The 13376-nt window shown below is 42.9% G+C and overlaps 1 protein-coding gene across 1 annotated transcript in view; it reads right to left on the reverse strand.

Moving 5' to 3' along the window:
* Positions 1–6154: 6154 nt before the first annotated feature.
* LOC104158915 (anthrax toxin receptor 1-like) overlaps positions 6155–13376 on the reverse strand; it is a gene marked incomplete at both ends in the record, with an annotated part of 23636 nt that continues 16414 nt past the window's right edge. The window contains 3 exons of the mRNA XM_009696684.1: positions 6155–6240; positions 7412–7579; positions 10203–10301. Coding sequence (XP_009694986.1) covers positions 6155–6240; positions 7412–7579; positions 10203–10301 — 353 coding nt within the window. The remainder of the gene's footprint in view (positions 6241–7411; positions 7580–10202; positions 10302–13376) is intronic.

The following is a 13376-nucleotide window of genomic DNA, read 5'->3' on the forward strand; positions in this document are numbered from 1 at the left end:
AAAAGTAATATGGGAGCTACATGTGTCACATTTTCATTGAAAGTGACAAAGTGAGATCACCTACTGTGGGGGGCAATGTCCCTGTCTCTTTAATTTTTCAGCAGTTTGTGAAGATAATTGGCTCCAAGAAGGTTAAGCAAAGGGAGAAAAGCCCCAGAACCAGGCAGCAGTCGCTGACGAACACAGTCTGAAGGAGCTCAGTGCTGCTTTTCCAGCATCCCCTGTAGCTCTGCCAATTACTTGGGTGATTACAACACATCTCCGAGCAAGTGGTGGGGAAGCCTATTAAAGGCCATTACTCATTCTTCAAAAGCAGCAATTAGAATGAGCTCCAAATAGCACTGGTACGTGGGCAGTTAGCATAGAATGACAGGGAGGTGCTGCCATCCCCATGGGCTACATTCAAGCTGCTGACCACTTGTAGGTAGCAGCCAGAAAATCATTACTGGTCATTAATAATCCATAGCTTTGGTGTCCTATCATTCATCTGACGAGTCCAAGTGCCTGGCAGGACTTAAACAAACCTCACAGCTGTAAGGAAGGTAAATACTGTGTTTTCATGATTATTTTACAGTTGGGAAAACTAAGGCACATAGATGTCATGGTCAGCATTACAAGGAATCACTCAAGATTTGAGGGTAATCAGACCTTCTGAGCTTTAACAAACCTATCAGCTTAAGAGTGATCACTTTGAAAGGGACACACAGAATAAGCAATCCAAATACTCCTTGTTCTCATTTCAGAGGCTGGTGTTTAAAATTCCAGCTGCTGTGCCTTGTTCAAAGTCATGCAGTAACTCAATGGTGAGAACTTCAAAGGACCCAGACATCGTGGCTTCTAAAATGACTAGCAGCCCATAGCTTGTGAAATTTTCGGCTGCACAGCAGCCTTTTTACCTTCAGTTTTATAGAAAGAAGGAAAAAAAGGCTTTCAGGTTTTTGTACAACAGCCTGCTTCTAGTCCCCTTCCCCGGGAAAGGGCTTTGCATGTGCAAACCACAGGGTAGTACTGCTAAAGCATTGCTTTTTTCTGAGTAAAATCCCCTGAGTATACAAGGGTGATGGTGACAGCAAAATCCAGTCTACACTCTCACTCTCTATGCCAGGTAATTTTCAGTGACAAAAGTGAGATCACTTTCTAAATCTTTAAAGTAAACAAGAGCAATTCTGCCTAGGGGGAAAAAACGTCTTCTTTTAGTTAAGGTTTTTGGTAAACCAAGCCTGAGAATTTCCAGTGACAGTATATGCCAAAATGCAAAATGGAATGGATTTGCTGAAAGCAGCAACTAAGCTGACCATTTGAAAGAAGCATCTCTCCTGCCTCTCTGCACATACTGGGGCTTTTAATGTTTACTTGCTGGTGTTGGCAACAGATCCACTTTTGATTCATGAGGCCAAGGGGAAGAGCTTGAAAGTTCCTTTTTGCAGAGACTACTGACAACCTGCCCCACCAGCTACAGTGGTTTCTGTAAAATGATTCAAGATAGCCCAGACATTAATATTTCCCGAACTCCAATCTTCACAGCAGCCCCCTGCAAAGCTCAGGAGGACACCAACACAGTGATGGAGAAGTCCCCAAGGCAGCCTGAGTATCCTGAGCATCACATAGCTCATCAGGCCATATGGTCACTCTGACATGCTCCCTGTTGCTGGACGAGCAGGGTCCCCACCTCGGAGCTGTCTAACCCTTTCTTGGGCCAAAAGAGTGACTGCTGGTCTGCTAAGCCCCAAATTTCTGGGGGAAGGGAAGAATAGCAGCCTAGCCCTAAGGGATCCATCACTGCAGCAGTAGCACAAATGCCTATGAAGACTTCACCTTTGTACATTAGTGCAAGGAAGAAAGCCCAATCTGCAGCACAGTTGCTAGCCCTTTTTCATCTCTTTGCTCCACTGCTGATGCTGAGAGCTCAGCAAAAAGCCACCCCACAAAGAGCAGCCTATCTGCTAATGATGGGGTAGAGCTAAGTGTGTTCACCCCTTGCTGTCCCATCGTGGTGCAACAGAAGCTCCTGCTAGGGGTGACCTGAAGAAGTCAAGTGAGCAGAGTCCTGTGACCCTTTACTGAGGTACATGCCAAACCAATAACCAATTTCAGCAGTGGTGCTATGACATGATCTTGAATAGAGACCAAGAGGAGGAGCTGTCTGCAGAGTCAAGCCAAACACCATGGGCACAGCTCCCAGGAGAAGGGGCATCAGAGCTTGTGCTTGGCTGGTTTTCTTTAAATAGGCAGTTCCAAAAAGTGCCTTTGATTTTCACAGGCAGTGCTATTAATACAATCCTGCTTAATACTGATGGGTCATCCATCCCGAGATCCTTTTCTTGATAAGTTTGTGGAAGGCATGAGCCAGGGCAGGGGAGTTCTCAGGAGCCTCAGCCAGCTCTGCAGCAAGGCCATAACCCAGGGCATAGTGCTACCAGCAGCTCAGTTCCTGGAGCATGAGAGGAACAGGGGAAGGATGCTGATCACCAGCCTATTGCTCCCAGAGGGCAGGACTTCAGGGCATCAGTCTGTCTCATCAGGGTGAGGTGCAGGAAAACAAAGACTGAGAGAAACAGCAAGCAGAGGAAGAAACCACAAAAGGAAAGGGAAGGGAATATCTAGGGCAGGAGTCCAAGGGGGGCACAGGTAAGGAAAAGAGCAGGTGGTTTGGGAAAGGCAACAGGATGAAGGAAGAAATGAGGATGGATGGACAGCAGCCCTGGTCACCCAGAGCAAAGGACAACAGAAAGTCCCTTGCAGCAGTCAGCGCTGTATTCCTGCACACATGCTTCAGCCCACTGCAAGCCTCTCACACGTACACTGGAATGGGCTTCAATACATGAAGACTAAAAAAAAACCCAAACCCCACAAACAGTGCCATTTTAAACTTCACTGCATGATGGGAGTGAGGAAGAAGTCATGATTTGACAACCTGGGGTAGCAATACTGCCTTCACTGCATCATTTGCAGAGCCAAAGGGAAGAGGGCTGTGGTGTGAGGGAAGATGCTGAACTACTCTGAAAAAACATTCAACAGGCTTTTACTTGTCAGTGACAAAATCAGATACATTGGTGAATATACCAAAAACATTAACATATTTTGTTTTCCACCAAAACTATCACAAAAAGAGGTTTTCTACAACTATTTTTCAGGTTTTTTAGGGGAGAAAAGCTCCCAAACCACAGTACTAATTTTTAAATTATGAAAGATATTACACTTTTCAAAAGAGTTTTTAAAGAATGTTTTAATGTCAAAAATTTCTCCTTTGTCATATTCCCCTGTCCCAAAAAGCCTTGTGAAAAATATTTTTCCTCCCTGTATACTGGATGTTCTCCTCTCTATAATTAGTATTTTCATTATGCAGAAAAGAGTGTTTTGGTATAATTTCTCCCAATGGTTGCAAAAAGCAAACATACACCCAACTAAAGCAATAAAAATGGAAAATGAAAACTTTTTTTTTCAATAGAGGTAAATTGTGAAACAAATTTGGAAAATGTAACTTCAGTGAGTTATCTTGTTGCAGTGGGAAACAACCTATATCTCTGGTAATCCGTGAAAATGTAAAGATAATAACTCGACTGATTCTGGGAAATTGAGAGATAGGAATTTTCTGAGTTATGAATCCAAATGTCACTCCCAAAACAGAGTTAAATTGTGTTCCTTTTGCTTTCCGAGTTCTAAATTTTCCTGAACAACCAAGACCACAATGAAATTACCTCAAAATCAAACAAAAAAAAGGCAAACTAAAAAAACCAAAGAACTCTTTCCACTGCCCCCACCAATCCTCAAAACCCCACAAAGCAAAACAATCCCTCTCTCCAAGATCACCACACAGTCATTGGCCTCTGGATGGCACAGTCTGGAAGAACACCACGCACCAAAGCATGTCAAGCTGGTACTCTCATGTCTACCCAAGAGTAAACCAAAATCCATAGACTGCTGTACAGGTGTGCTGACAGTAGTGACCTTGTCCGTGCCTGGGCTAGGTTTAGGGGAGCCGCAGGCTTGCTCCTCCACCTGCCATGCTGCTCCAGCTCCACACAGGCAGAGTTCCAGGCCCTCCACAGTGCCCATCCCTCATAACACTGACTTGAACTCCCCATTCTTCAGCCACAAAGTAACTATATGCATGTGTGTATACTTTTTATATACTTATGGTGTACATGCATGTATATTTATACACTCCCCCCTCACCAAAAGCCTAACACACAAGAGGCCAATTCTCCACTGAGGGATTCCTACTAGAAAAGTCAACCAAACCAATAACCTTGCTCTTTTCTATGCTTGCTTTCTCCAGGAACTATGGGCCTGTGATGTCCTTTTTTTTTTTTTTAAAAACAGCAGAAGGATGTCTAGTAATTTTCTTGTTTCACTTTCAATATTCTTCAGTTTTAGTTAATTTCACAGGCCAGGGAACAGAGATGATCCTATTTTTCCACTGAATCTGGCTCAATAGGATTCTTTCCACCCTATGTCCCCGATGTACATTTGATTTTTCTAATGTTCTCCCCAATACAATAATCTTTCAGCTCACTGTGTTTTACATTGATTCTTTTGAGCCCCTTGTCCTCCCTGCAGCAGAGCTGGAAGGCAAGGAACTGAGGATCTCTGTTTAGAGCCAGCCCCCTGCATGTTTCTTGACTGTGCAGGCTAACAGAGGCTCCGTTGTGCTCTGCACTGGTAGAAATGTACCAACTAGGGGAGTGAAAGGCATAGATTCATATTATACAATGTTAGTGCTATCAAAATACAGCTGGGCCTAAAGAGCATATTTAGAAGCTCGAGATCGTGCTTAAAAAATAAATAAGGTGCCTCAATCACAGCTGCCTTGAAAATGCAGCTTAGTGAAACAGTTAAGACCATTTTACAAAGTAGCATAGGAAGCTGAGTTTGTTCTCTTAGTTTCCTTATGCACCAAAAGAAAAATAGAAGAGACTAAACTTTAAATACTGAAACTGCATGTTTGGTTAATAGCTAGACAAATGCCATAATGGTATTTTGCCAAAAGCCAGAGGGATGCAACTTATTTGCCCTAGATGATGCAAATTAGGGCTACTTTTAAAGTCTGTTATTAGGTGTGAAAGTCACCCAGGCAAACAAGCCCAGCACAAGGGTGTCTGCACAACTCCTACCCCAGAAAAGCATTTTATGGCCCCTGCTGCTGTAACTCTATAACCCCTTCCCCTGAGAGCAAAGGTGATGAAAGGTATGGAGTCTGGCCAGAGTAGGGCTACAGGGGGGAGAAAGATGCTGTTGTCTCTGCTCAGTCCTCATGTTTCAAAATGCCACTGCAGGAAGCCAAATCTGAAGGCACAACAGCCCAAAGCAACAGCATTCGATTCTTATGCAGTTGTCTCCCCAGAATAACAAGATAGAGACAACCATAATGGTGCCAAGCTCTCACTAGGAAATTGTGAGAGCTCTGAACTAAGCTAAACAAGTGACCCAGGGACAGCACACAGACATCTCTCTGGCTCTGAAAGGCACAAATTCCCTGTTTCCTCCCAGGAGAAATCTACTCCTGACCTATGCCAATAGTCTTAATCAAGGCAGGAGATACTCTCTGCCTATATATAGGATACGATCAAGAAATATGTCTTTGCCCAGAATTCTACAGAAACTTTATTCTCCATTAACTTTGCTATGATTTGTTTCTTCATCACCTGCACAGTTCGTGATTTCTCTTGTTAATTACTTAACTCTATTATTAAACCTGAGAAGCATTTTTATGAAGGTAGGTAGGAAGGATAATTACTTTTGTAGAATGACTACTGCATATTAAATTCAAAATGAGCAGTTGCCCAGAACCTGCAAAGAACCTATCCTTTGACTTCAACATGTATGCCCAGAAAAAAAGGCTAAGAACTTATATGGCTGAAAAAGGTCTCATGTACTACTGTGGCCAGCCAGCTTCTTCCTCAGTCTGCTCAAATCATCACAGTGGAGACATTACTGTTGACCTTCTGGGGTAATACTTTTTAAAAGATGCCACAGCAAACATTTTAGCACTTTATGAAGTCTCTGGTTCTTGTGACAAATTTTTAGCCTTAGGGTAATGTGAAAAGAGACAAGCTCACAAAAAAAAGAAAAAAGAAAAAAAGATGGAGTGGTTGGGAGGGATGACCATTGCTGCTGCTAGCAGAGAAGTGACATGCCAGTATGTTTGCGACACCTTACCTTATCCCCTGGCTGTGGTCTCATAAGAGAGACTTGATCATAGCCTCGTCGAACCAAAGCCCAAAGTGCATCAAGTTTGCCCTGGAATAAAAAATAAAAATTAAAAGAGACATGACCAAGACATTTGGGGAAAACAGCACGAGATTAAACTACAGGTGAGTTGATGCAGCCTTTCTGTATTAAACTGTCCGCACAAACATTGCTCTTGTGCCCTTGCCCTCTGTATACTGCTTATCTGGACAGCCAGAAAAGAGACCTCAATGGCGTAGCATGTACCTGATATGCAATGGGCCAAATTCAGCCTGCTCAAAACTCACTGAGGATAACTGTAGGGGAGTAGGTCACATTAAACTAAGAGGCACAATTAGACAGGTGTTACATTAATAAAAGGCAGAACAACAAAAGTACTGATGGAAGGAGAGCTGGAGCATGGATAAACAGCCACAAGACTACCTACCTAGGCAGGCTTTAAAATTCACAGTTACTTTCCAGACAATAAATTCAAGCACTGTTAAACTGATCTGTGAGCATGGGGGGGAGAGGGGACCTCATCCCACAAAGCACTGGTTTGGGACATGGCCACAGGTTTCTGGGATGAGCATGGTATGCGGCTTCCTTGGCCTGCACTAGCCCTCCAGCTTCCTTTTCTGTAAGTGGAGATAACATCTCTGCCCTGCCTCAATGGTCGTGTGAGGATACATACATTAAAAGACAGGGAGACACTAGATACTACAATGACATGGGAGAAGTGAGAATGAAAGTGGGGACAGACTGAGCTACTTGCCCAAAATCAAACACTACATCTTGAGGCTGAACTAGAGGGGAACAAAGCTGAATCCCAACCCAAGGCCTTAGCCACAGCGCAATCAAAGCAAGGATGGTGCACTTTATCTGATCCTCTTTGCATGCTGCCTTGAGATGGCACAAAACAGCATCTGCCCTCCCTGAGAGTTGAGATACCTGCTGTTGCAATCCAGGCTGTGCAAAAGTACCCGAAAAGAAGGTGTGAGCTGAGGGAGAGAAGATCTCTGCTCATGCTCTCCAACACTCTCCACTCTTCCTCAAAAAGCTATGGCAATACAGTAGCAGGTGAAATGCATGTTCCAAGAAATGGGCAAAGTTGAGGGTTACTGGCCATTTTTCTAAACAGGCTCTCCCAGCCCTGCTGTAAGGTAGGTTGCGCTAAGGAGGCAGGATGTAGTGACATGCATGACATAAGAGACTTGATAAAACTGAAGTGAAGACACATTACCTTGATCGGAGTGTACCATTTCCGCTGGGAAGGTGTTTTTCTCACATGGGGCTTTTTCGGCTTGGGTTCCCATGGCTCATACTCCTGTTCTGGCAACTTAATAATAGCATTTTTGGGCTTCTCCAATTTTGCTCCTTCCTCTGTTGACCCTTTGTCTCCCCATCGCACCTGAAGTCAGGAGAGTACACTGTTAAGTAGAGACACTTCAGCAGTCCCCAGCAGCAGATGGTTTTCACAGACATTAATCTAGTTCCCACCAGATAACCCAATGCTACCAGACATGAAGCCAAATTTATGAAGGCACCAAACTCCCACTGTAATCAGAAATACACATTTAAGAGTCAAACAGTCTCACTCAAAAGCTGCTTGAACTACTGGCCTTTGCACCTTCCAGCAACCTAAAGTGTTGTGAGAATTCACAGCATCCAGGGCAGATTAACCCATTTCCAAGTGAAATCTGAAGCACTCTGCCCAGCTTTGCTAGGACACAGGTGTCATATGTTTCCCATTGCCTCATGCAAAAAGCAGGCAGGAGCACCAGCTGAAAGTAGGTAGTCTTTACAGCTAGCCCTAAGCAGCTCCTGTTGTTCAGTTCAAAAGCGAAAAAAGGGGTCAATGGACAAGTACACGAATGGTTTAAGAGCATCAGACCTCAAACTTGTGCAGCTACTACTAAAAACAGCTCTTCCAAAGTCAACTTTGCACAGTCACAAGAGAGAACAGTAACTTTATCTTCATATACTATACACTACTTATTTCAAGTTGAAATTCTGATTTTGTTGTCTGACTGACCTCAAACAAAAATGTGACCCTTCATTCAAGTGCAATATATGATCCACAGGGTTACTCAGCATTAAGGATAAAATTCTCCCGAGGGAAATGGTTAAGGATATTAAGATTTTTGGGGCCAGTTCTGTTTAACATCTTCATTGATGATTTGGATGAGGGGATAGAGTGCACCCTCAGTAAGTCCGCAGACGACACCAAGCTGGGTGGGAGTGTTGATCTGCTGGAGGGTAGGAAGACACTACAGAGGGATCTGGACAGGCTGGGTCGTTGGGCTGAGACCAACTGTATGGGATTCAACAAGACTAAGTGCCAGGTCCTGCACTTCGGTTACAACAACCCCATGCAAAGCTACAAGCTTGGGGATGAGTGGTTGGAAAGCTGCCCGGCGGAAAAAGACCTGGGGGTGTTGGTCGACAGACGGCTGTACATGAGCCAGCAGTGTGCCCAAGCGGTCAAGAAGGCCAACAGCATCCTGGCCTGTATCAGAAATGGCATGGCCAGCAGGACTAGAGAAGTGATCATCCCTTTGTACTCTGCGCTGGTGAGGCCGCACCTTGAATACTGTGTTCAGTTTTGGGCCCCTCACTACAAGAAGGACATTGAGCTGCTGGAGCGAGTGTGTCCAGAGAAGGGCAACAAAGCTGGTGAAGGGCCCGGAGAACAAGTCTTATGAGAAGCAGCTGAGGGAGCTGGGGTTGTTTAGTCTGGAGAAAAGGAGGTTGAGGGGAGACCTTATCGCCCTCTATAACTACCTGAAAGGAGGTTGTAGCGAGGTGGGGGTTGGTCTCTTCTCCCTGGTAACCAGCTATAGGACAAGAGAAAATGGTCTCAAGTTGCACCAGGGGAGGTTCAGGTTGGATATTAGGAAGAACTTCTCCACTGTAAGAGTCATTAGGCATTGGAACGGGCTCTCCAAGGAGGTGGTGGAGTCACCATCCCTGGAGGTGTTCAGAAAACGTTTAGATGTGGCGCTTGAGATATGGTTTAGCAGGCATGGTGGCATTGGGTATACAGTTGGACTTGATGATCTTTGAGGTCTCTTCCAACCATAATGATTCTATGATTCTAAGATGCAATACTTCAACTGCAGAATTGCAGGGACTTGCTGAGAAGCCATTGCTTTAATTCTTTTAGCCCTAGTTTGGTCCAGGTCCTCAGCTGGATTACATTAGCCCACCTCCCTCAGCTACCAATAAAATCTAGTGGGAACTTCTGGTGTGACATTCCTAAAAGTTAACATTAGGCTCTCAGCTGACACAGGTGAGTGACAATTCCCTTCCTTATATTATCTATGATCAGGAATATTGAATTGATTTCACTAACATGGTCATTTACAGGCATTAGTAGCTGATCACATCATTTTCTACTGACTCCCTGGAACATACATGCCATAGGACAGCACAAGGCAAGTTTCTTTCTCAGTGACACCTCACTTTACACATCAAGCCTGGCTTGTGCATGAATCCCAGAATAGGATTTGACGACTTGGCCAGTTTCTACATAGATGTGATTTTGTGCATTAGAAGTTAACCAAAAAAAAGAAAAAAGAAAGAAGCCCCAAACGAAAACAAACCCAAAAGAAAAAAAAAAGAAAAAAAAATCACTGGCTTAAATTCCCCAAACCAACTGCTTCCAGCCAGTCAAGTGCAGTGTAGATGGCACCCTCAAATACTCAAAACCAGTGTAACTCTGCCTGAGACAAGAGAACCAGACCCAACTGCACTGAAGGGTTTGGTTCAGTAACTTTAAATTTATTTTGGTGCTTATCCCATTTCTTAACCTGCAAATTTTCTCTGGCTCATAATGCTAGATCCATTTAATTATTCATATGAATGATGTCTGTTTCTTTGACAGCAGGTGTAATCAGGTGGACAAGCCCTAATTAAATTCCAGTCTCTAGTCCAATCAAGGTAACTTTAAAAAAAACACACATAAATACATATTGCTATGATTTATAATTAAATGTGCTTATTTTTACAACATTAAAGAACAAGCCAAATACCTCCATCCTCTTAATCCCACCAACACCTCGACCTCCATAATAAGATGCATCCACAGTTGGCCACTTTTTCTTTGGCAATCCATCTTCGTCATCTGATTCCTATGGGAAAGACAGGGAGATATTACTGTTGTTCTCACATAAACAGCATAAACTACAGAAAACAACTGAACATCCTATGGTCCAATCCTTGGATATCTGGCTTTGTGTGTTATACTGATTTGCTGACAAAAAACAAAAGTCTCTTGTCTCTGCAGCTGCAATTTTAACTGGGGAAGCCAAAGAAGATTGCCTATTCCTCTCTCCGGGCAGCTTTTATTTAGTCAAATGTGATTTTGAAGCTCAATGCATAACTGACTTGTAAGGGAAGGCAAAGTGGAGATGAATTGTACATTATACTGGCTTGCCACTATGCTATGCAGAAAATGCAGCCATTAGTTAGCTCAAAGAAATCATTTATTAATCGCACTTTTAGAACTTAATGTCACCTAACAGGAAAAAAAGCTACTACTGTGAGTTTTCAAACATGTGCATCAGACCCTTTTCTCATGGCAGCTGTAACCATTTATTCTATGCTGCTTGACTCTTTGTAGAGTCTGGCTCAAGCTGTACAGTTTGGAACCAGGACTCAGACTGGAGCATCTCCAAATTGTCAGGAAGCTCAGATCCAGAGTTTTTGACCTGCAATTACAAAGACTGCAGATTATTTTTCTGGAACTTTGGAGAGTTTGAATCAGGGTTTTACTTCAGGTCCATTGTTCAGTTCTTGCTTAACTAAAAGCTTGCAAATGTTTCTCGTTCAACAACCCTGGGAACACATCTCCAGCTCTATCATCTTAAACTGAAAGAAGTCACTGGGATTTCTCAGAGTCCCTATCATTACACTGAGTCGAGGCAGCTGAAAGTCACACCATGACACTTTCCAAGTACACACATAATTGAGGAAAGAGCCCAAACAACCCTCCTATAATACTCTCTTCATTCCTCACACTCTTTATTAAAGACAAATAACTACACATCATGCTGACATGCAGATGTGTGTGCTGCTTTTGGACTGGCCATGCACAGTGGTCTCTGCTAATTTGCATCAGTACAAGTATGTTTCTAGAAACACTGCCTGGATTTAGTCTTTACTAAAAAAAAAAATCATCAAGTGAAATCCAAATACTAGAGAAGGACATAAATTATTGTCAGATCACTACATGACATTTTCTCAAAATTGTCCTACATATTTCTATTGGAATGTAAAATGAATTGACAGTCCAAAAGCTAACAATAGCTTTTAAAAAACCCATGCATTAATTTTTGTTTGTTCATATTTAACTCTTAGGTTATGCCTTGGAGAAAGAAACACCTAGTCTCTCAGTTCATGGGTCAGTTCCTCCAACAAATTCTTCAGTATGGCTAGGCAAGACTAGAGTTGACATTTCCATTAACTAGTAAGGGGGTTTGGGTTTTTTTGGGGATTGTTTTTTTGTTGTTGTTGTTCTGTTTTTATCCTAAGTCAGGGAAATAAATATATAAGGAAGGCATTGCGGTTTGGTGTTGGGTTTTGTTGTTGTTTTGATTTTGGGGGTTTTTTGTTGTTGTTCGTTTGTTTTCATTTTTGTTCTTTTTTTTTTTTTAAGAGTGTAACAAATACATAAACAAATTTCATCCCATTTCGTGCCACATCTAAAACAGTCCCCAGTGAACTACATCAGCAGTTTTAATTAATTTATATTCAATTTCATTGTGAACTTGAGTACTATATAAAATATCCTGCCTCTTCCATGCAACATAACAGAGGTTTCAAGGGTTCATGTCTAACAACCCTTATTGATGGCAAGCCTAACAGCAGCAGGATATGGTTAATAGTGATGGGTGATACTTTTCCAGCTGATAAAGCATTTATACCAAATATCCCCTACACTGAACACATGCAAAGCAACATCAACAGCTACCAGATACATTTTGAAAAGTAATGGGAATCTAATGCTTGTGGTTTAGAACAAGTTTTAGATAACTATATTCAGTTTAGATAACCATATTCAGCAGCAATACCAGACTGTATCAGCTAGAGCGCATGTCACCATACCCAGGGAGGCTAGTGCCAAGTATACTGAAACAACACTCCATGCTGGATAAAGACAAGGCCGAGTAAAGGGATGGATAACATCTGTATTCTGTGTCATTCCTGGAGGCTTACATCAGCTCAGTCTCTGTGATTACATTTAAAAATCTCTGCTGACCAGAATAATCGCAAAGCATCAGGGAACTCTGCTGCAGGGGTGCAATGCTCTCCGAAACCTCCTTCAGACACGGCATGACTGCAATTGCATGCGTCATAACAACACTAATCACCCTAAAACCAGCATGATTTTTGGTGCGTATTCTAAAGTTAAATTGTCACAGGGCTGCTGCCCAGGACAAGCAACAGGATCACATACACAGTAATGGTAGCCCCTGGCAACCTCAAAACAGCAGCTGTGGTTGCCTCCTTATATTCATGCCAAGTTACAGCAAGTTAGCAGAAAACTGTAAGTTTCTCTTTTGGGTTAGGCAAGTATTTTTCCATCATTTAACTGTCCATGTCTAAGAAAGAAATAAAGGCAGGCACGAGTTTTCTCTGGACACACTTTTATTTATTACTATTATTTTCATGAAACTAGTACAGTGAAACTAAGCTGAGGTCAGGGTCAGTGTGTTACTGTCCCAAAAAGAGCTAAATACAACCCTGCCTCAAACAGTTCACAACCTAAATGGAGAAAGGCTAAATGTCCTTCCAAAGGTCACTCTGCAGCAGAGTCACAGCTGGGGCAGGCTCTTGTCTCCCTCTCCTGTAGCAAAGCCACAAGAATGCGGCCTTTGCTGTCCTTTCTTCCAGCTGCCAGACTTTGTTCTTTACTGCCAATCTGGGCTTAACTCCTGCTGAGAGCAACAGCAGCTTTGCAGGAGGAGGGACAGCTTTCAGCACAGCTCGAGAAGCAAAGATTTGCTTACACACCTGTTTGATGCACAGCAGAAGGAACAAAATACCACAGGAGCTGTTGGTCTGTGGACTTCCGAGTTATGCAACTATTTTCTCTGTGGATGGAAATAATCTTGCTGTATGTATATAAAGACGGCAGAAATAACTGTCCTGACCCAAGAGACTTCCTCTCACAGCCTTCAAGGTGTCATTAAGACACCTACAGG

The sequence above is a fragment of the Cariama cristata genome, unplaced genomic scaffold (assembly GCF_000690535.1).
Source record: "Cariama cristata isolate BGI_N322 unplaced genomic scaffold, ASM69053v1 scaffold37373, whole genome shotgun sequence".
Classification (NCBI taxonomy): Eukaryota; Metazoa; Chordata; class Aves; order Cariamiformes; family Cariamidae; genus Cariama; species Cariama cristata.